Source organism: Camelus dromedarius, chromosome 31 (assembly GCF_036321535.1).
Source record: "Camelus dromedarius isolate mCamDro1 chromosome 31, mCamDro1.pat, whole genome shotgun sequence".
Classification (NCBI taxonomy): domain Eukaryota; kingdom Metazoa; phylum Chordata; class Mammalia; order Artiodactyla; family Camelidae; genus Camelus; species Camelus dromedarius.
Window position 1 is genome coordinate 15858265 of NC_087466.1, and position 24036 is coordinate 15882300.

General features: G+C 44.7%; 1 protein-coding gene across 2 annotated transcripts; it reads left to right on the top strand.

Moving 5' to 3' along the window:
• The first annotated feature begins 54 nt into the window (after positions 1-54).
• On the top strand, positions 55-22556 carry DYNLL1 (dynein light chain LC8-type 1). 2 transcript variants are annotated; one of them, XM_031442784.2, is made up of 3 exons: positions 55-130; positions 19965-20102; positions 21586-22556. In XM_031442784.2, exons 2-3 carry the CDS (start codon positions 19971-19973, stop codon positions 21721-21723), a joined length of 270 nt encoding a protein of 89 aa, XP_031298644.1. In that variant the 5' UTR covers positions 55-130; positions 19965-19970; the 3' UTR covers positions 21724-22556. The 2 variants fall into 2 exon arrangements, with proteins under 2 accessions (XP_031298644.1, XP_031298643.1); XM_031442783.2 differs by lacking the exon at positions 55-130 and adding an exon at positions 19587-19743.
• The last annotated feature ends 1480 nt before the right edge of the window (positions 22557-24036 follow it).

The window sequence follows — 24036 nt, forward strand, 5'->3', positions numbered from 1 at the left end:
GGATTCCTCTTAAAGGGGACGCGGCCGGAACGACTGCGCGTGCGCGCCGGCCGGTTCTCCCTGTAGGTGCAGGGGGCGCTCGGGAGAGGCCAGAGGTAGAGACTGAGGAGAGTGGATTCAGTTCCCGAAGGTAAGGCGCGCGCCAGCTCCGTGGACTTGGGCAAGTGACTCAGGCTCCCTGGGCCTCAGTTTTCTCCCTCTCTAGCGCTGCTTACCTCACAGGCTTTTGTGAGCACTTGCTGAGGTGACGCGGGTGTAGCGTCCAGGGCGGGTCCCACGGTCCGTCATTCCGGGTGCGGGCGCCGGAGGGAGGGAGTCGGCCCGGGGCCTCAGGCTGACCCCGCGGCGGCCTGAAGCAGTCCCCGACGGCTGGGCTGAGCGGGGCTGTCGCGGATCTCTCAGCCTCAGGTTTGTTTCCCTCTGGGCCCGCCTGTCCCTGTTTTATAATTGCTTAGAACTGAGGGTGCAAGATGGACTTAAAATGGATGTAAAAGGCCTGAGATGGGTTCCGTAGCTTGGACTTGAAGTTTATCGGAGACAAGGAGGGAGTAAAAGAATCATAACTATAGCGACTGTCATTATAGAATGCTTCCGGCAGTTTGTGCTTTTAATCTTCACCCAGTATGGAGGGATTCCAATATTACAGGTGAGAAAACAGAGGTATCATAGTGGGGTCAAGATTAGAACCCGAAGCCATGCTTCCAACCTACGCGCTGAGTCCTTCCGAAGCTCTGGAGCTCAGGTAGACTCCCACCTTGGAACGGTACCACATTTACATTCCATGGTGCAGAGCGTTGAACCTGGGGACGTTACAAGAATGAGGACTTGCATCCAAAGAGTCTTGACCTAAAAGGATTTTTCTTATTAAAAAGGAAACCTTTATGGATTGACGGATGGGTAGATATATGAGAAAGCAAGTGTAGCAGAATGTTAACATGATTGATGGTGGGTGTATTCGGTGTGTTCACTGTACGATTTTTTCAACCTTCCTGTATATTTGAAAACTCATAATAAAATGTTGAGGGGAGTTAGGAAACACAAACTATTAGTGCTAGCAATAGCAAGAGAATAAAACCAGACGTTGAATCTGAATGTAGTTGAGCCTTTTAAAATCAAAACAAACAAAAAATTAGGAGAGACACGTAACTACTGAGTATGTAGCTTTTTGGAAGGCAGATTGATCGTATATATCAGGCCCTGATTATACACATATACCTCTTGATCCAGTAATTCCACTTGTAAGATATTATCACAAGGACATAAGAAATCCTCACAATAAATTTTGTGTATTCATTACATTCTGTTCAATAAAAAAAATTAAACTCCTGATAATAAAGGAGTGGTTCAGACAATAATATTGAATGTTACACAAGTATTAAATGATGTTTTGAAGGATATTTAGGTCATGCTAATTTGGTAATAATTAAAATTCATTTAAAATGTTCTACACATATGTGTTATGAAGGAATTTATTAAACTCGTTGACACCAGTTCTCTAGAGAATGCAGTTGTGGGAATTTTCACTTTGGATGTCATACACTTGTATAAGGTTGAAGATTGTTACTGCAACTGTTTTATTTTTATATTCTTAAAAAAGAGGAAATGTTATGCAATATTATTCAGTTGTGTAAAAGAAAATACTTTTTTTTTTCATTGCTTATAACAAAAAGGCATAGAAGAAAATAACCTTCCAAATGTTTGTGGAGATATCTCTTGATGAAAATGACTTCTATATTTTTATTTATGCTTTTCTGTGTTTATGAAATTGCCTGTAATTAGCATGTACTACTTTCATAATTGGAATAAAACAATAAATTATTTCTACAATAAAACAATCAGAACCATCTGTTGTATTCTGGATTATGTAAAGCTTCCAGTTCTTTGCTGGCCTTCAGAAGGCAAGCAGGAAAGAGCCCTGACCAGAATATATAGGAGCTTATGTATCCTGAAAGCATCCTAAAGTCCAGATGCCTCCTCATTTTGGGGTTGTGCTTATGTGTGTTAAAACCACCCTCTGAGTCCTACCACTCCTACATGATTGTTGCCTGGAAAGTGCTGTTGGAGACGGACGGGTAGTCTCCTAGGGAGACAGAAATGGAGTCAGCTAAGTGACCTAATAGGACTCTAGGTGTAAATAGTAATGATTCAACTTGTCTTGTGCAAAGTCTTGGTTCACACCTAGCCTAGAAAATGTGCCCAGATGCGGGGATGCGACAAGTATGGCCTTTCTGGATTAGAAGAAGACAGCTAAACTGCTATGAGTCATTTGTGATCATCTAGGGAATCCCAAAGGTAGGTTTTATTTCTGTGAGCCCAGGTACTAACCTTTGCAGGTTAGAACCCAAAGGAAGCCAAAATTACTTGAGGCCTATGGGCTCCATTCTCTACTAAGGCCACAGATGCTAGGCAGGGACGTCCTTTTGAGCTTTTGCTCGTCCAGTTATTCAGCATCATCAACTGCATGTTATAATTTAGGACCTGTGTGCAAGCAGTGATACAACTCTGTCCTCAAGGTGTATATGCAAGTTACTATTCAGATGTTCATTTAGAGGACAGTTGTGATAAGGATAAACTGCTGTGAGACCACCTAATGCAGTCTTAGCAATTATATATAAGGAAGGCTTCCAAGAGAAGATGTTTAGGTTGAGCCCTGAGGGACCAGTAGAAATTAACCATAGAGAAGAAGGGGAAGGCTTTTCGGACAAAAAGGACAGCATGAGCCATTGCTCAGATCAAAGAGATCATGGCAGGCCAGGGACAATCCCTACCACCCTACAGAATGGCTAAGGCAAAGAGTTCAAGTAGGAAAAAGTAGAGAGAAGGAGCTGGGGCTGGGGCTTGCAAGGCTTAGTCGACCATCTTATGGAGTTTGGACTCTACTGAGGACAGTGAGGAGCCATTGAAGAGTTCTAAGGAGTTATGTTGGGATGAGAAGGGGCAATTGAGGGGGTGGGAGGTAGGAGTAGGGCAGGAGACTGAGAGCTAATTTGACTGGAGGGTAGCTGCAGGACTGTAGGAAAGGAGAGGGAGTCAGGGAGAGATGCAGCAGCCATTATAGGGAAACTTGGGGAAAGAGGAGAGGTAATTAAGGGGTCAGGGTAGGAAGATTGCTGTGTAAATCACAGTGTAAGCCCCCTCCTGTGACTTCATTAAAAATCTACATTATCCATTGATGATTTTAAAGTTGTATTCGTATAGTTCTGGGAAGATGTGACAGTGTACTCAGATTAACCTAAAGCTGCATATAGTTAAAAACAGGTTACACGGGGGAATAACGGGAGTGGGTGCAGGTAGACACCAACGGGGAGACCACTGTGGTCACCCAAGCAAGAGATGCCAGTGGCCTGATATAAAGGGACAGAGGTAGACCCACTCCCACATTACTTCCCCATGTAACCAGCTAGTCAACAGACCACTTGGGGCTATCCCTGTTAACTATATGCACCTTTAGGTTAATCAGAGAACACTGTCATATCTTTGGATGGACATACAGTCTATCTCCAAGTCCTATGATTTTGTGTCCTTGGGATACCTCATATCCTATCTCATAGGACTTGGAGATAGACTGGATGTGGGAGCTGAGGAAGGAGAAGGAGTCCGGGTCAGTTCCCAGGTTTCTGGCTTGGGGTACTGGTTACACAGTGGTATTGTTCTGAGATGGGCAATAAAGCAGAAGGAACTAATGTGGAGAGGATGAACAATGATGAGTTCAGATGTGTGTGAAGGACGTAAGAAGGAAGGATAAGATGTGATGGCTCCAGCTCTGTGTGCCTTCTCCACTGAAAACAATTCCAGGTGCATGACCAGGTGATGGTGGATGACACTGGAGTCCTCAGATACATGGGATACAGGGAGGAGCTTTAACTATATGGGGGCCCAATAAAATTCATCATTGCTAATATGATGATAAGAATGGCACCAATGGGATTGTCTTCAGATTGAAAAGAAGCCTTTGACCGTGGCAGACTGTTAAGAGTTAATGCATTTCCCACAGCAAGCCATTTACTCCCTACTAGGGAGTAGGGCAGTGCCCAATAAAAAATAATAATAAAACAATTAACAGTGGGGATAAAACATTCTATGAACCTGCCCATCTGGTTTCCTCCCTTTCCCTATGATGTCAGCCCCCTCTGGCATGCCAGCCCTCTCTGCCAGGCTCAGTCATGAGCTTCTGCCAGACCCTCGCCCCTGGGAGCAGTGGGCAGAAGAGGAAGTGATGGGGGAGTAAACCATTGGTGGGAAAATGAGTCATCTCAGCGAAACTGGTCCAGGCTGGCAGGGAGGTCTTGGGCTGGGTCACTGTGGAATGTGTTTCTGGTCACTGCACCCCGGGAGCTTTCTGTCATTCTTTGCCACTATATTTGTGCGATGGAGTAAAATCAAATGTATTCTGGAGATCTACGTAATTAAGAACTGAGCCATGCAGGGGAGGAAGGGGAGAAGCAGCAGCAGAACTAGGAGGTTTGGAGAGAGTTTGGAGGGAGGTGCAGAGAGCTTTAGAGAAGCAAGTGTCATGTGTGGGAGGATGAGAAGAGGAAAAAGATGGGAAAGATAATTCAAGAAGAGTTGCGGTACGTTGTGAATATTATTCCCCTTTGATGTTCTCTTAAGAGACTGCAGAAAATCGTTAACATTTCCAGTTATTTTTGGATAATGAACTGATGTTTCTTTGAATGTGGCCAGGCAGATAGAAACCCAAGGGCCTGCTTTTATATGAGGTGCATTCAAAGCAGTGAGCATACTGAGTTTGTAGTAGCCTTGTTGCTTTATTTTTGCCAACTTGCTGTCTTCTGAGATGGAGTCCTCGAATAGCTTGTCATTGTCAAGGCTTCTTTTTCTTGGATTCACAGGGCTTCAGGGATCAGTGAGCCACTGCCTCCCCAGCAAAACCCAACCCATACCTCCCCCAGTACTAACATGTGCACAGTAGCTGACTCTCCTTCTGTCTGACTGAGGCTGGCTCTCCCCCTCAGCCAGCACATGTGCAGGGCTTCTGTGAATGTCACATTGACAAACGTTCCCTGGAGCTAGGCAGCTGGGGACGAGTTCTTTTATTATTCCATCCTTCTCATGGGCTGCCAGTTTGTCTTGTTAAGGCGCACTCCTTGATGGTGCCTGCAGGAGACCAGGTTTTTTTCCCTCATGGAATGCTTTGACCCCAGCTCAAAGAGCCCAGGGTTGTGTATGTGGCATCTCGGACTTTGGTAGCTTACCCCACTCCTTGCCCACTTGACATTTGTTCACTCATTCAACTGAGTATTTACTGAGCTGCAGAACAGCCTGGCTCTGTGCCGAGTGCCAGGGACACGACAGTGATCAAGACCCAAATTGTGTCCTCACAATATTCACATACAACTAAAAAGGCGATGGCACCGGGTGCTCCTGCATCTCTTAACCCAGACACCATGGAGTGTTCAGGGAAGACTTCCTGGAGGGACTGGCTTCTAAGCTGAGACCTGAAGTACCAGCTAGTGTTAACCAAGTACATGAGGAGAGAAGAAGAGCATTCCAGGCAGAAGGAAAAGCATGTGCAGAGAGAAAGCTGGGAGGACAGAAGAGGGCTTGGTTCTTTGGAGAAGCTGCATAGCTCAGCACAGTTAGGTGGGGGTGAGGGGTGTTTCTTTCTCACTCTAGAGCCACCAGTGACAGAGTGAGAAGCCCAAGTGTAAATCAGAGCCCAACTGGGTTAGATTATACATGTCGATGCTACGTATTTCAGCTGCTCGTACAAATGTTTATTGTATATCACTGACTAGGATGATTGTAAAGGGGGTGAGACTCTCAAGCAGTGGGGAGGGGAGAGCCTGAGGGGAAGAGAGTCTCACAGTCTTCTAGGGGAGCTGTGAAAAGCAAAAGGATGCTTGTTTGGAAGCTAGAAGGAAAGCAAAACAGGACCAAGCAAAACGCAGGGATCTCTTGTGGGCTTGAGGAAGACGGGCTGCAGAGGGGGCTGTATTCAAAATGCTGCGATGTTTATTAATAACTGTTAATTCCCCTAGAAACTGGAAGCAACCTCAGGGTCCATCCAGAGGGGACTAGTTACGTGGGAGATGTGCAGATCTGAATACCATGCAGATGTTTAAAAGACCAAATCCATAATGTAGGTATGAAAAGATCTGCAAGATTTTTATGGAGCACCTACTGTGTGCACTGCACTAGATGCTAGGGTCCCAGCGGTGGAGGAGACAGTGTCTGCCCCCCCCCCCCCGGAGAAAGCCCCATCTGCACCCCCTTATCTTTGCCCTTCATGATTTGCCTCCACCAGTCTCTCCCTTACCTCCCCTTAGCCAGGTCTTCCAGCTTTTCCAGGATCTGCTGTGTCTGAAAGCCTTTACTGGGTCTTTCAGGGGCTACCTCTCCTTGGAACATTGATTTCCCCACATCTACCTCCCCAGTCTTTTTCCTGACCATACCCTCCTTAGCCTTCAGGTCCCTGACTTAGTACGTTAGCATTCAGTGGTGCCAAGACCTGTGTGACCCCAGTCTAGAGCCTTCCTCCCAGTTTGTACCTCTGGAAGGCCTAGTTGTCCCCTATTGCTCCTTTCATTCCCTCAGTATTTTTGCCAGTTGATTTGTCTAAGCACATTTTAGAATCTTTTTATCAAGTTCTGTATGGTACCTTCTTTTCTTTGAAATGATGTTGAATCTATAAATTTACACGGAGAAAACTTTTTTCCATTTTTGCTATAATTGGCTTTCCCATCCAGAAGTTTGGTATCGTTTTACATTTATTCATATCTTTTTTTCTTTTCTCATATTTGTGGCTAATCATTTTTATATTTATTGAAATCTGTATGTCTAGCACTGTGCTGATATCCAGGGACTTCCTGTAGTGTCTTTTTTTTTTTGTTGTTGATACCACTTCCAACACCAAATGTGTCATTTTTCCACACCAGTTCTCCAACACCAATTCGGTGTCCAATAATTCACTTCAATTCTGACACTACCCAGAGTTAGTGCAGATCCCCACAGGTTAAGGGTTTAGTCCCACAAGACTTCCCCTCAGTTCAGATGCCAGCTGCAAATGGGGTTACCAGTCTACCCATACTTCTTCCTGGCTGACTTCAAATTTGGGGGTTCCTATAGACTGAATGTTTATGTATCCCCCAAAATTCATATGTTGAAGCCTAACCCCCAATGTGATAGTATAGAAGGTGGCACTTTGGAGACGTAATTAGGTCATGAGTGTAAAACCCTCGTGAATAGTATTAGGGCCCTTATAGAAGAGGCCTCAGAGAGCTCCCTCGCCCCTTCCACCACAAGAGGACACAGGGAGAAGACGGCCATCTATGAACCAGGAAGTGGGCCCTCCCCACAACCTCCCAGCGTTGGCACCCTGATCTTGGGCTTCTGGCCTCTAGAACTGTGAAAAATAAATATCTATTGTTTAGAAGCCACAGAGTCTAAGATATTCTGTTATAGCATCCTAAACAGACTAAGACAGGAGTCATGAGTATGGAGATGGTATTCAAAACCTGGAAAATAGAAACCATGAGAAGCAGTCCAAAGACTGAGGCCTGGGACACTTCTTCCTTTCAAGGTCAGGGAGAAGAGACAGAAACAATAGATGAAGCTGAGGAGGAGCAGCCAATGAGACAGGAGGAGAACAGGCAGAGTCCCGGGAATCCTGGAAGCCAAGCGAAGAATGAGCTTCAAAGAGGAAGAGAGCACTGTGACAAGTACATCAATGAAGGATGCTGAGAACTGGCCCCTGGACTTGGCAGCATGGTGGTCATGGGTCACTCCATAGACTGTTTTGGTGGAATGGACTGAAGAGAGAATGGAAAGTGTCTTAGTCTGTTTAGGCTGCTGTAACAAAATATCATACTGGGTGGCTTCAAGCAAGAGAAATTTGTTTCTTACAGGTCTGAATTGGAGACAGTGAGTACAGACAACTCTTTGGAAGAGAGCTGAAATGGGGTGGTAGGCAGAGGAAAATGTGTAGACAAGGGAGGTATTTTTTAAAGATGGGGGATGTAACAGCACATTTGTATGCTGCTGGGAATAATCCGGTAGACAGTGGAAATTGATGATGTAGGAGAAGGAGAAGAGGGAATTTCAGGAGTGGAGGGGATGGACTCAGCACCAAGGAGATGGCCCGAATGGTTGCTGCATGGTAACTGGACAGGAGACTGTGTGTCCATGCAAAAGTGGGTGTGTGGGTAGAGGTGGTGCTGGAAACGTAGGGAAGTTCATTAAAAGGATGACGTGAACTAAATCTATATGTTGTGACATGGAAAACCCACTATCATCCCATTTTGGTAAAAAGAAAGAAAAAACTATATTCTGCATTAAAAAAAAAACCTAATTTTAAAAGTTATCTTTGAGTTGTAAGATTACCATGTTCTAAATGTCTGCAGTGTTTGTTTTTGGTACAGTGAATACAGTTTGTTTTTGAAAGTAGAGTAATACAGATTTTTTTTACCCAAACAGAAGAAAATTACACAAAGGTTTAATAACATGTATACATGGGAAATACCCAGAAAAACTTAGTAACTCCTAAAACAGATTATTTTTAATTTTGAAAGACATTTCATTAGAACAAAGCATCACTATAATATTGAAGAATTGGAAACAAGCTGTGTCCAATGATAAGGGATTATTTCAAAAGATTAATGATGAACTATTAAGAAGCGATTGAAAAATCATGTTGTAGAAGGCTTTTTAAGGACATGGAAAAGCAAGTAACAAAAATGATGTACACAACATGATAGGTATTATATGAATATGGATATGTATATACGTACGCATAGAAAAAGTCTATATATATTTAGGGCAAAATATTAATAATGGTTATCTCTGCCTAGTTAATATTTATAATTTATACTTTGTGTTCTTCTGTATCTTCTACTTTGTACATTTACTGTTTTTGTCATTTTTAATGAAAAATGGATGTCAGGAAAGAAAACCAATTGGTCAAAAACTCCGTAAATATTTCATACATGTAATGACCGTGACATGGAGATTGAGAACAGCTGTAGTTGGTGGCACTTATTATGTTATTTTACTTTATAGCCTCACAGTAAAGGGCCCATAGATCCAGGAGGCTGATTTATATAAACTTAGATGGAAAACGGTCACAGAGGAGAGAGTCACAGAGGCTCCGGCCAGAACCACCTGACACCCCTGCTAAGGAAACAATACCTTTGGAGCCTCTTTGGGGATGTGTCTCCTAGAAGAGACAGATTTTTAAAGTCCAGCCTTGAGCTCTGACTTTGAGATCCCCAGTTGACAAATTGGGGAGTATCAAGTGTTCTGCTTTTACTGAGAGAGAGTGACAACCTCTTTGCATCCCCTGCTGCCCTGGAGAGAACTGAGGTTCTGCAAACAGATGTTTAAAATGCAGGAACTGAGGGGCTGAGGCAAAGGGCAGCAGTCAAGAACTTCCTCACTGGTGTCCTGGCTGCCACACCAGGATGGGCCCCCCAGCCCATTCTCCTCAGTGATCCTCTGATCATGTGGGACCCCACCAATAGCCTTTCTTTAAATCTTTTTTTAATTTAGAAAATTTTAAAAATTTTTTCATATTCTTTTTTTTCTCTATTTTTTTTTCCATTGTAAAGCCCAGTATTTTATCCTTTTTCTTGGAGCGGGGGAGGGAGGTAATTAGGTTTTATTTTTATTTATTTTTTAATTATTATTATTTTAATGGAGGTACTGAGGATTGAACCCAGGACCTCGTGCATGCTAAGCACACACTCTACCACTGCACTCTACCCTCCCCTACCAATAGCTTTTCAAGGCCGCTGGTGGCTTCAAGACAGAATCCATGTGTCTTAACCAGGCTCACAAAGCCCTGAAGGTCTGGCTACTGCTCATGTCTCCAGCCTTATCTCTCCTATACTCCCCCAAATCACGTCTCTGTTAGTCAGGTTGACCTTCCTTCAGCTGTCAACCTCCTCCTGGCCTTCAAAGCCTTTGAGTATGCGTGTTCCTTCCACCAGAAGAGCTCCCTGCACTTTACCTTAGCCCAGGTTCCAGCTCCTTTAGATTGTTGCTCAAATGTGACTTCCCAGAAAAGCCTTTCCTGCCTCCCAGGCTAGAGGAGAGCCCCCATTAACAGCTTTCACACCAGCCTATTGGTCTCCATCTTTGCCTTTGTCATAACTGTAATCACATCATCATGTGCATCTTGTTCAATGTCCATCTCCTCCACACATAAAGTGTAAATTCCATGAGGACAGGAGGACAGGTCTGACTTGCTCCCTTTCATGTCCCTAGGACTTAGATGGGGACCTAGTACCAAGTGGATAAATCTCTCTTTTAATAAAATGAACAAGTGACTAAGAGGCAGGGCAGGAACTCTCAGTGTTTATCTTCTAAGTGGGCAAAGCACTCAGACAGGAAAAATTAAATAAGTAATGGAGCATCTCTTTCTCAGGTGTCGAGGGATGTACATCTCTCTACCTAGCACCTAGCTTGGGGCCTGGCCCACAGTGAAAGCTCAGAGAATGTTGCTAGCTGAATAAGCATTACCTCGTCTATCTACACGTACTCCTCCCTCAGTGGTGATCTCATCAAGTCCCATGGCTTTAAATGTCATCTATAATCTGATGACTCCCCAAATTATAGCTCTAGCCTGGACCTCTTCCCAGAACTCATATATCCAACTGCATATTTGACATCTCCACTTGGAGTGTCTAACAGGTGTCTCAAACTTAACATCGCCAAAACAACTTTTTGTTTCTGTTTTGGCCAGCTTTCCCCATCTCAATCTATTCTTCTCGTTGTTTAGGCCACAAGTCTTGGAGTCATGCTTGACTCCTCTCTTTCCCTCACACCCTGCATTCAATTAATCAGCAAATCTGTCAGCTCCACTTTCAGAGTATATCCAGAATCCAGACACCTCTCATTCTACCTCTGCGGCTACCGTCCTGGTCCAAGCCACCATCACTTCTCACCTGGATTGCTGCAACAGCCTCTTCCTGTTCTCTTTGCTCCCACTGGCTTCCCCACACTTTGTCCTCCACCCAGTAGCCAGGTCCTCAAGTCTTGGCTCAAATGGCACCTTCTCAGAGAGGCCTGCCTGGAAACCTCTGTTGAAGACAAGACCTCTCACTCTGTCATCTTTGGTTTTTTTATTCTATTTTTTTATCCGTTGCCCTTATCAAGGTCAGGCATATTTTTGCTTATTTATTATCTTTATTCTCTTGCTAGAATATAAGTTCCACAAAGAAGGGATCTTGCCTGTTTTGTTCTCTTGTACATCCCTGATAGGATTCTGATCACCAATTAAGATGTGTGGGGAGGTAGGGGCTTCCCTCACACCAACACACAATTCTCCAGATACCAGCTGGGTGTCCTACGACTCAACTCAATTCTGACACCTTCTACCCGGATATAGCATCAGATTCCATTGGTTAAGCATTCAGTCCTACAAGGCTTCCCGTCAAGTTCACTTCAGATGCCAGTTGCAAGCATAGGTTGTTACCTATACTTTTGAACAGCTGACTTTAAGTCAGAGATTCCTATGACCCACTCCTTGAGTTCAATTAATTTGCTAGAGCAGCTCACAGAACTCATTTTACTTAGTGGATCACTGGTTTATTATGAAAGGATATAACTCAGGAAGAGCCAGGTGGGAAAGACACATTGGACACAGTATGTGGGAAGGTGTGGAGCTTCCATGTCCTCTCCAGGGGCATCACCCTCCCTGCACCTCCACGTGTTCACCAGCCTGAAAGCTCTCTGAACCCCATCCTTTTGGGTTTTTATGGAAGCTTCATTACATAGGCATGGTTGATTGAATCATTGGTCATTGGTGATTGGACTCAATCTCCAGCCCCTCTTCCCACTTTGAGTGTCAGGGGTGGGATTGAATGTTCCAACCCTCTAATCCCATGATTGGCTCCACTCACAACCAGCCTTCACCTCAGGTGCTTTCCAAAAGTCAGCTCATTAGCATAAACCCAGTTGTGGTGGAAAGGGGCTTGTTATGAATAACAAGGCACTCATTTTACCTTCATGGCTCTGAAGTGATTTCAGGAACTGAGGATGAGACCAAATATTATAACAAAAGATGCTCCTACTGCTCTTGTTGCTCAGAAAATTCAAAGGGTTTGGGGAGTTCTGAGCCAGGAACTGGAAAACGACCAAGTATATATTTCTTATCATGAGTCATAATATCATAATCCCCAGCACCCAGACAGTGACTACTGACACTAGTTCTCTCGCCAGAATCTCTCAGCAATCATGGGTGAAGGTCTGAATGAACTCTTCAATTCTGGAGAGTCAGCTTTCCTCCTAGTCAGTGAATAAGAATGGAGATGCCAGAAATCAGATACCAACTACCTGTTCCTTTATCTGGGGCCCTAGAATAGTTGAGATTTAACTTGAGGCCACTTTGCATATAATTAAAGAGTGACAGCACGGTCACCTAGTGAGTCAGAGGGGGCTCCTAGAGCAGACTCAGGTCCTGCCTCTTAGTCTGTGCTGGAGGGAACTTGTTTTGCCATTGTTGGACATCCCATCCCTATGTGGATAAGTAGGCTCGCCCGCCTTGTGGTCTTTACACAGGGCTGTGAGTTTGGGGTCTGTGGCATTCGGACTCAGCCTAGATTATTTAGGGCACTGGTTCTCAACCTGGGGCAGTTTCACCCTCCAGAGGACATTTGGCACTGTCTGAGACATTTTTGGTTAACAACTGGGTGTGAGGCTAGGGACAGCCCCTGCACAATAAGAAACCTTTCTGGTCCAAAATGTTGGTGCTGAGGTTGAAGAATCCTGGTTTAGGGCACCACCACTAACATCACTGACCTTTGCCATGTGCCAAGTCCTATACTACCCACTTTACATGCACTATTTCAATCTTCAAATTGTCCCTGAGAAACAAGGACTATTACAATCCCCATTTTACAGCTGAGGAAACTGAGGGTCAGAGAGGTGGACTCACTTACCTAAGGTCACACACCTTAGTAGGGGCAGGGTGAGGATGCACACCCAGGTCTGCCTGGCTTCAAAGATTGTACTTTTAGCCTCTACTCTGGGATGCTCTGCCCACTAATTGGAAGCTGAGGAGGGCCCATTAGGCCACTCTGGACGTGCCCAAAATTATCTTCTACCCCCATGGACAGGAGGCTGAGCAATGAAACTTCAGGGTGTCTGTCCATTCAGGTGAGGCTTGGCTATTGGCCAGAGGGGAGATTTTTCTCCCCTGAGTTGTCCCCGTCTGTCTGGCCTCACTCTCCCCGCACTGCAGTATACAGTACTTGGCTCCAAAACTCAGTTCCCTTGCCAGCCCCAGGCTAGTGCCAGCCCTTCTCCATGGGGAGAAAGCTTCTAGGGTCAGACCTAGGCCCTGCACATTCTCGCACGGAGCCCTTCCTTTCTGGATGGCGTCCTTGAATCAACTCTGGGGACTGCGGGGTCACATCTGCTCATACTTCCTTTCAGGTAAAGGAGGGCTGGAGCTGCTAGGCTGGTGACAGAACTCATGGTCCAAGAAAGAACTTGAGGTCCCAGAAAATCTTGAAGAATGATTGCTGGACAGGGCTGGGAACAGTGCAATTCTAGGCCAGTGGTGGTGTGGAGGTGGCACAGGCTGTGGTCTTTTCTAGCCTATTTTGGGAGCTTAGATCTCTAATCCCTGCAAGGAATCCCTCAGCGTGCTTATGAACAATTCCAATGGTCTTTCTGAGGGCCCTGGGAAAGTCTGATGGCTAATCTAGGATCAGGTTTGAGAGGAAGCAATATTGAATTAGTTTGAAATGCCCATCTTTTCTTCGGTCCATCCATCCATCCATCCACCCAACATATATTTAGGGAGCTCCTGCCAGGAGCCAGGGATGCTTAGAGTCCCAGGGGACACACATCAGCTCTTTGTCTGCGAGGTGGGGCAGCCCAGAGTTTCCATCTACCATGAAGGACTGTGGAGTCAGACAGACTAGAGTTCAAATCCCAGCCCTGTCATTTCCTAGCAATGTGACTTTAGGCAAGGGACTTCACCTCTCTGCACCTCATTTTCCTCATCTCTGTAATGGAGAGACCAACAGCTCTTAAAATCCACCTCATAGAGTTGTGAGAAGTCAAGGAGATAATATGTCCCCAATGCCTGGCACATAGTAAGGTCTCAATACACAACAGCAGTAGCTACCGTCTTTTGGACCTTGGCTAGGTCTTTAGATGCATTATTTAATATCCTTGCCACCACCCTATAATGAAGGTATTATCTCTGTTTAAAAATCAGGACCCTGTGCTTCTGAGAGGCTAACTAACTTGTAAGAGGGCACACAACTTGATTTTTCCCAGGTCCGTCTGATTCCAAAGCCTATGATCTCAGAAGTTTTGCCTCCCCCTAATTATGATTTCTGGTGGTAAGAATAAAAAATGCATGTTTTCAGGCTCACAAGGCTTCTCAAGAAAATTTAGCAGCTGGGAGTGGAGTAAAGTGAATTGTCTAGACATATGATGCTATGGAACCCCAGATGGGCCAATTCATTGGGACCTGGTGAGGGAATCTTGCATTCATTCCAGGAGTCTGAGTTATTCTAGAGCAATTATTCTTTATCCTCTTTGGGTTCTGACTCTGTGTCTCTGATGGAAGGTACAGCTCCTCTCCCTGGAAAAATGCCTGTGAGCACAACACACATTTTGCGCATAATTCCAGGGGGCTTGTAGCACCTTTGCAATCCACCCATGGATCCCCCTTTAAGAACCCTCCTCTAGGGCAGCATTTCCCATGTGTGGCACACATATCACTAGTAGGGACTCAGATCTGTTTAGCAATATGAGGACAAAATGTTTTATATTCTAATATCTATATTTTATAGTTACCTTGTATTTATGACAAATGACACTAGTTTTCCATTTATTGTAGTGGTATAACTTTGCCTTACAAAAGTACATTTATTTTTAAAACATAGGGAGTTTAAAGAAAAATATTGAAGAAATAGAAGTAGAGGTAAGGTGCAGGTATGGCAAAAATAATGAGGATGATTTAGGAAACGTACCTTGGGTTTCTACTTGGCGGAGTCGTGGTGGGTTTGCCTTAGTGTCATCTGAGCTTCCGGAGGACTCTGGAAATGACCTGTTCTTGGGCTCTCTACATCTGATTGGATGGTACTGATTAGCCAAGTATACCGCTGAGTTTCCACTTTCTTGCCTTCTTATGGAATACCCCTAGTGCCTGTGATGAGCTGAACCTTCCCTCCTGCCAGATACTGTCTTCATGCAGCTCTGAGTGCAGGCATTTTGCTGCTATACCCACTCATTTAGTCGCATTCATTCAGCAAACATCACGTGCCAAGTAGCAAGCATAGGCTACGCTCCGTTCACTCCCGGAAACTGTGAAATCCCCAGCGCCCCGGGATAAGCCAGCCTGTCATATGTGATGGAAAGAGCACTAGGTTTGGAGTCAGACCATCTCTGAGATTTGGCTCTGTAACTAACTTGCTGTGCAATCATGGGCAGGTCTATTCCCTTCTGTGATGTCTTTTCTGACCACACTTCTGATACTGTGTTTGTTTTCCTAACACCAAATACTTATGGTTCCACATCAATTCTCCAACATCAACTGGGTGTCCAACTTTTATTCATTTCTGACACTCATTCCCAGAGTTAGCAAGAACCCCACAGGCTAAAGGCACAGTCCCACAGGATTGCCCCCTCTTCCGACGCCAGCAGCAGATCAAGTTACCAGGCTCCCCTCACTGAGCCCAGCTGACTACAAATTTGGGTTCCCAATGACCGCCTCCTCAGGTTTAATAATTCTGTAGAACAACTCACAGAACTCAGGAACATACTCTACTTACTATTACAGATTGCAAAGGATGCAACTCACGAACAGCCAAATAGGAGACACACATAAGGCAGGGTATGGGAGGGGTGGGGGTTGGTGCAGTTTCCATGCCCTCGCTGGGTATGCCACCCTGACAGCACCTCATGGTTTTGGAGTCTTTATGGAGACTGAATTCAACCTCCAGTTCCTCTTCCCTCCCAGGAGGTCGGGAGATGGAGAAGATGGAGGGAAGGGGACATGGGTGGGGATAGAGCGCTGAGAGTTTCAGCCCTCTAATCACATGGTTGTGTCCTCTGGTGACCAGCTATCTAGATATCTGAAGCTATCTATGTATCTGAAGGTATCTAGCCACACTCCCCACAAAGAGTCAGTCACTTCATTACCTAAACTCCATTGTAGTTGATGGGGTCTCATTATGATTTAAAAAAAGATGCTCTTATCACTCAAATAATTCCAAGGGTTTTAAGAGCTCTGTGCTAGGATCTTTGGACAAAGATCAAATATATATATATATATATATTTGTATGTATTTTTCTTTTAAATTATACTTCTCTGAGTCTGTCTTCTGGTTACAAAAAGAGAGTAGTTATTGAACTAGATAAGAGGTTGCAAACTGGAGGCCTATAGGTCATATCTAGACTGCACTGTGTTTTAAGAAATTAATTTGTGACCAACATTTTAAAATTAACATTGCTCATAAAAATAATTTAGATTTCTCATCTTTCTTGAAAATCAGAAGATTTAGCAACACTGGGTCAGTATTCCCAAATTGCAACACCTACTTGGCATCTTTGAAAGGGCTTTTCTATTTGTCACAGTCTCCACCACTCCCTATTGCACCACCTACGTCACCTCTCTCATTAATATTACCTGCTGAGCCCCTGGATTTCTAAAGCCCTTTCAAATCCCCAAACCTAAGATATTAGAAGGATCAGGTTACTGTTGACTAGAAACTCCTTGAGGATGGGGCTGTAACTGACTCTGGGTATATATTTCAAGCATCCAAATCCTACACAGTACATTTATCTTGTAAGCAGGGGATATTTATTGCTGGCTTCATTGTGGAATAAGTAGATAGGAAATGAGAAATGATTCTGCAGAAATAGGTGGTAAAGGAATGAAAAAGGTAGTTAGTTCCTAGAAACAATACTCCCCAAACGGTCTCTTGGGGTTAAACACAGGTCAGAAAAGCCCGAGTTTCTGATAGTGCTCTTCATTCACTTTTAAAGAAAATAATTAGGGTCAGGAGCTGGTTGAGATGAGCAGCAAACACAGGAGATACTGGGGAAGGCAGGTGCTACAAATGGAGGAAAACCTATGGGCATTTATTGAACAAAATCCTCTTATGTGTTAGAAAACCTTTAAATCATCTTATTTCAAATTCCTTTTCTTCAGAATTATAAGTAAGAAAAAGGCACACTGTCTACTCAGCTAAATGTACTGAAGTTAAAAGAATGGATTTTAGGGTCTTCCAGACCTGGAATGTATTCATATATGAAAAGCATGACCTTGTGAAAGTCAATGTCCTAATCTGTAAAATGGAGATATAAGACCTGGTATTTTTAATTCAATGCATATTTAACTCAATGCATGCTATGTATGCAGACACTGAATTAGATGCTGAAGATGCAGCAGTGAACAAGACAGGCAGGGACAGACAATAACCAAGCAAATAAATACATGAGATAATTCCTGTGAATTTGTTCTGAAGGAATAAATGAGGCAAGTACAACGGAGGAAATAAAAGTGTTATTGTAGAGAGTAACTGAAGGGTGGTGGCAGAGGGAAAGCAGAGATGATCCTTTAGGGAAGGAGGCATTTGAGCTCAAATCGAAATGAGCAGAGGTTATGCCAAGAGGGAGGTGGGAGGAAAGGGGTCCCAGGCACAGCTGTTGTGAGGAATAACTGAGTGAATGCAAAGCACTTGGTGGGAAGCAACCACTACACAGCTGCTGTTCTTATGACCTCATCCACTTTACTCTCAGCTCCTTCTGCTCAAACAAGGCGAGGCTGGCCAAGCCATAGATCAGAGGAATTTTTAAAAATTATATATATGTCTGTGTGTATGGGTCCCCAAGAGAGAGATTCAGGTTCTGGCATCAGCATCAGATTCCACAGCTCTGAATCATACACCCAAGTCAGGTAGAAGCACTAACCAGTTTCACTCCCATTGCCAATCCAACTTCTTCCTCAGGAGTGACACCTTATTAGAACTACTTTATCTTGTCAAACCCATAATCCCACCACTGGAAAGCTGGAACTGGGAAAGGCCTCTTAATTTGATTTAATTGACATGCATATGTGGTGCCTGAGTTTCTCATTATTTCTACCTGTTTCTTTTTGGGAGGAGGTAATTAGGGGTTTCAATTTTTTTTTTTTTTAATGGAGGTACCAGGGATTGAACCCAGGACCTTGTGCATGCTAAGCATGTGCTCTACCAATGAGCTATACCCTCCCCCCTCCCCTACCTGTTTCTCTTTGGAGTTGTGTGACTCTGATCAAATTGTAAGGGGCTCTGGGTTAATGAGAGTAGGTGGTCAAGAAGAAACGTGCAGAAATGTAAACAGGAAGCTTCTGGTTACTTGATTAAACTGATAACTTGTTTATGGAGGTTCAAGAATCCATTAAAGGCATTTAAGGGTTGGTTGTTCAAAACCTTGCTGTAACTCTTGGTACAGTTCCATAAGCTGACAGTTATTGATAAGTTTCTTCAGCCCTTACTATGTGCCACAAGTCACGCTGAGAACTTCAAATGCATTCGTTTATTTAATATTTCCAACATCCCTATGAAGTAATTTACTTTTATATTTTGTCCTCCTTTACAGATAAAAAGCTGAGGTTCAAACAATTAGTAAATGACAGGGCTGGGATTTAAATCCGCATGTGACCCTGCTCGCCCCCACCCAAGACCTCGCTTTTTTAATCACTTAGTGGTTAGTCTCCCCAAAACAGAGGAAGTACCTCTAAGGGATTGAGGTGCCTATCTATCCTTTATGGCACCGCCACCCCAGAGAGAAATCCTCACCAAGAAACTCCCACACAGGAAAGACTGCCTCATCAGAGCAAGAGGCTCCACCCTTGACACATACACCTGGGATCAGCACTCCCAAATCCACTTAGAGGGCCGCACCCCCACCCCTTAAAGAACCTCTGCTTTGCCCAGCGGGAGACTCCACTCTTGGGTTCAGTCTTTTAATTCAAACCCTCTCCCATTTCTGAGGCCCTCTAACCACCCTCCACACACCACATTTCAGAGGAGGTCCAGCTGCGTAATTGCGTGCCCAATGCAATATGAAAATGTGGCGTCCCTTGTTTTAAAAAAAAAAAGAATTTCAAGAATGAAACAGCAGAGTTTCAAACCAAATCCTGGGACCCCTCATCTGGGACTGCACTGGTCACTTGCCCACGGAACCGACCCTGCTTCGGAGATACCCTTTTAGTGAAGGGATTGGCCAACTCGGTCAGAATCAGTAAATCTTTCTGATCTGGAGTGGAGGAGGGGGAACGTAGAATACCCAACTTCCCAAGACTACCCTTATTGGAGAACACATCCTGGGACAACCTCCGTAAACTTGGAATTACTTCTCTTGGCTTGGGCTGAAGCTCCCTTCGCACCTTTCTAGCCGCTGGGTGGTCCTCGTGACCCAGCCCCAGCTCCACCAGCCGGGAGTTCGGGCCTCACCGCATGCGGCCCATTGCCGGGGCAACCGACGCCGAGAGCGGTGCATTGTGGTTTGCAATAAAATGCAGGCGAAAGATCCTGAGGGAACCATTGAGCCCATGGGCCAATGGGAGAGTCCTGGTGGTTGCGTCAAGCCAATAAGGACGTCCAGCGGGAGGCGGGGCTGGCGGGAGCAAGGCGGGGCCTAGGCACTAGGCGGCGGCGGCTGGCTTGGGGCTCCTTAGATGCGCCACGGCTTCAGTAGCGACCGCTGCTATTGTCGGGCCTGAACCTCGCCAGCCCCTCCCCCAGGAGACTGTTGCGGTCGGCCACCCCCTGCTCCTTGGTGAGCGACAGGGGTCTCCGCTACCTGGCTTCGTTCCCTGCTGGACTTCTCCCGCCGTTCGGTCCGCGCGGCCCGCGCTTCCTGAGAAGTGGGGTGGGGGGCGTCGTCCCGGGGTGGCATGGCGTGGCGCGGGGCGGGCGGAGCGGGCTGGGAAAGCTGGCGCTTCGCGGGCGCAGCCCACCCCGCAACTCCTCACCGTTTGCTTGGGCCTCGCCCCCCAGGTAACCATGTGTGACCGAAAGGCCGTGATCAAAAATGCCGATATGTCGGAGGAGATGCAACAGGACTCTGTGGAGTGTGCTACTCAGGCATTGGAGAAGTATAATATAGAGAAGGACATTGCGGCCCATATCAAGAAGGTGAGGATTGGGCGCGGGCGTGGGGGTCTCGGGCAGTTTGCGCACAGCTGGGGCGAGTTACAACTTAGTTCCTTCTCCCCGATCCTGGGTCCCCGGGGCGCTGGCAGAGATTCTCCCGGCCTGCGAGGCAACGCGGGTGTAGAGGTTTCCAGAAAGGAGGCAGATGAATTTTGCACTCCTCTTGAGAAGATCAGACCCTCAGCGCCCGAAGTTTTTTTTATTACCCAGCTCCGCGGGGAAAGCGCCACCTAGCAACGGTTTCTAGGATCAGGGAGTAGCGGTTCCCCCTTCTGCATGGTTGCTGCGCCGAGGATCCATCTGGGTGTTTGTGAGGGAGAGCTGCGTGGGTGTTTCCAGCAGGGCCGGAGGGAGATCTTGCCAGCCTTCAGTGGGGAGTCAGTCGGCAGTTGAGGGAAAGTGGGTGGTAGTGGTGGTTGGGGACTGGGGTGGGGGCTTGGTAAATGGCAGTCTGTAGAAAGCTGGCAGGCCTGCCAACTTCTCGAGCTATGTTTTCTGGAAAGGGAGGAAGCTGGCAGCCTAAGCCGTGGGAGGGTTCCAATGGAGAATGAGAAGATGAAAGACTTAAGACGGAACAGACATACCTTTTTTGACAAAGGCAGCAGTGCGTTGGTCTAGCTTGTAAGAATGTTATTCCCTTTAATCTAAAAGATGTTCTGGTTGCCTAACTAACCAAAGACTTTTAAGAATTTCAAAGAAAAAGATTAGCTTTGGCCCCTGCCTGGGGTTATCTAGTGAAGAAATTAACACAGGCATTCTAGTCCCTAGAGCCCTTTGGAATGAGGAAGATAGGGAATTACTGCATTTTGCTATCCTTGAGGACCAGGTGGTAGGTTAACACCATCAGGGTAGAGGTGGGAAGGAGGGCTATTGACGTTAAAGATGAAGTGTCTTGTCCCTTTAGATTAATGATGTACAGGGGTTTAGATGCTAATTGAAGCTTTGTTCTTTTGGAATTTTTATTTTCAATGATACTGGAATGACTTACAATAGAGTATGAGATATAATGGAGTATTTTAGGCTAAATATTTACTATTTTTTTGGATTTGGGGGTGATTGTCAAACTGTAGGAGTGTAGTTTAGTTCTGTTTAGACATAAAAACATGATAAACTAGAACTTACCACCTGATGTCAATGAATAAGAATATTATAGAAGTTATGAAGGTGGAATTAGCATAATAACAAAGCGCTCTGTCTTTGAGGCTGCCCTTTCTGCCTTTTACCTCCCCAGCCTCTGCCCCGCCCATCCTAGCCCCAGCTTAGCTCAGATTGCAAGTATGTTTGCATTAATGCACTATGTAGGCGACTTGGAGCTGGGGAACATTTCTTTCATTCTAAGAATTTGCAGATGCTAATAATTCCTTTTTTCTGCCCCTACAGGCTCTGCTTATCTAGGAGGCAAACTCTGACCTCTGGTTTAGCACTAAAATTCTAGTGTTCTTTTTCTCCCTCCTCCCCTCCCCAGGAGTTTGACAAGAAGTACAACCCTACCTGGCATTGCATTGTTGGGAGGAACTTCGGTAGTTACGTGACACATGAAACCAAACACTTCATCTACTTCTACCTGGGCCAAGTGGCCATTCTTCTGTTCAAATCTGGTTAAAAGCATGGACTGTGCGACACACCCAGTGATCCATCCAAAACCAAGGACTGCAGCCTAAATTCCAAATACCAGAGACTGAAATCTTCAGCCTTGCCTAAGGGAACACCTCAATCTTTGAACCTTTATTGTGTTGTTTTGTACAGGGCCTTCTCTGTACTAATTTGTTGTGGTTATAAACCAATTAGCAAAACAGCTTACATTTGTATTTATTTTTATTGCATACCTCTCTGCCCCATGTTTTTCTCTTCAAAATCCATTCCTTTAAAGAAAAAATAAATCTGTTGGAGAAGTATGTGTTAATTACGATTTGTTCAAATAATCTAGGGTTGAAGATGGCATACCATTTGATCTTGAGTAGGTTGGTGGGGGTGAGTCCTTGAAGTTTCTGCGGGATATAATAGTCTAGCTTGTTCAATACTCTTTTGAGTTCCATTCTTGTCCATCCTGCAACTGTTGTGCATGGGAGAATAATACTCAGAAGTGCATGTTGAGAAATGCATGGCAGAGAAACTACTGGATTAAATTTAACTCCTAATCTGATACTTTCCTTAAGTGCTCATTTTGTTAAAAGATGTTGCTCTGTAGTGTCCTAGGCCTTAGGCCTCAAGTGATGAATGTATAGTAGAGCTCCTTTAAGCGTTCTATGGCTGTAAAATGGAAATAAGCTGGTAAGAAAGTAGGACTAATGAGAAATTCGTTAGGCTCTAGACGGCTTCCCCTCCCTTGCCTTGGCCAAAGTATACTCTAAAGATTAAAGGTGGTCTTAAAAGAGAAAAAGCTTTTGAGCAGCAGCCCTCCATGTGATTCTAATAAAGTCTTTGCAGGAATTTAAACTTAAGCCTGCTGTGCTGTGCTTTAACACGTGAATTGAAGCATTCATTAAGAGACCCAATTAAAGCTGTGGATAAGTCAACTTCATTAAAGTTTCCTGCTATCAATTTTAGGACAACAAATATTTTCTATGAATAAAAGCAAATATGGCAGAGTTGGCTTTTGTGGGTAGAGAGGAAATATTCCAGAGGCTGAAACAACCCATACCCACTTTGGTAAGCTGCAAGAAAGGTCCTGGCTTTTAGTTTCCCTGTGTTCTTTTCAGTGTTCACATGAAGTAAGGCTTTTTATTTTAGACCCTAGATCTATGAGATAAAATTAGGATGTCTGAGCAGCCCTTGCCTCACAGAGGGGGTGACAGACTTGAAATGACTGATGACTCCATGTTAAGAGCAGCCTTAGGTCTGTAACATCTTGAAGATTATTTTTCTTTACCAGAATTTGAACTTTTAGAAGTACTAGTGAAGCTGAGCCATGTTAGGACAGGGAAAATTTCAGGGTAGAGGAGCAAAAAACTTTTACTATTTATAATGGCAATTAAAATGGGATAAGAGTTTTTCCCCTGCTTTCTGAGGGGAAGAAGGATGAGGAGGAACTGTGGAACAGGGGACTGCAATTGGGGTGATTCAGGTTTGTATTTCTATGAACAGACTGAAAAAGCTCACATAATTCATCTTTTTTCTAGCTACTTTTCCTCTTGTAACTTATAGTTGTTTGAAACCCAACAGGAATTTGGCCTCCAAAGCTGTTATCAGTCTTGTCCATTTTAGCTCTACATCGAAATAGTCTCCAGGAACAGACCCTAAAGCTGCTTTAGTCCACAAACAGCAGGACATTGGGGAGTTCTAATTTGATCAGGCCCATATCCATTGCCAGGAAATGATAGCTTTTAAATTTTATTTCTTGATTCAGATATGAGAAAACCACATTGCCACTGAGATGGGACTGGGTTGAGGTTTTATGAAGTTCCTTCCAGCATCTGCATTCCTTTCGGCATTTTCAAAGGCTTCAGCTGGCTGGAAACAAAATGGAAGCTAAAAGTTTTTTTCTCAGGTTTAGCACTTTATTGAATGTTTTCAGGTGTTGTTCTATGAGACAGTTGTAATATAGAGAGCTGTATCTGGAAGCTTCTCAAATGAGAGGGCAAGATTCTGTGAGTGAAGGTACTTAATGACCCTTCCTGTGCTGGGGCAAGAGGCAGCATTATCTGAAGCCTTTTCAAGTAGCCTTGAACTAAGGTATCTGCAGTTAAACTGCCAGCCAACTCACAGGTTGATTTTTGCAATTTCTTAGCAAGACCCTCAAAAACTAAGCTTCATCCACACTCAAAATATGGCCTCATTTTAACATGAGTGGACTGTATCGAGACAAGCTCTGCCCAGCTCTGCCCCTGAGTACTGGAGCAGGTTAGGCAAGGTAAATAGTCATCAGACTTTTTTTTTTTTTTTTTTTGCTATAAAATCCTTTCTTCAAATGTATTCT

Bases quoted from the DNA above. Each gene is read 5' to 3' on its own strand.
- DYNLL1 (XM_031442784.2), top strand. From the start codon at position 19,971: ATGTGTGACCGAAAGGCCGTGATCAAAAATGCCGATATGTCGGAGGAG. The intron at 20,103-21,585 runs GTGAGGATTGGG...TCCCCTCCCCAG, and splicing joins TTGCGGCCCATATCAAGAAG to GAGTTTGACAAGAAGTACAA.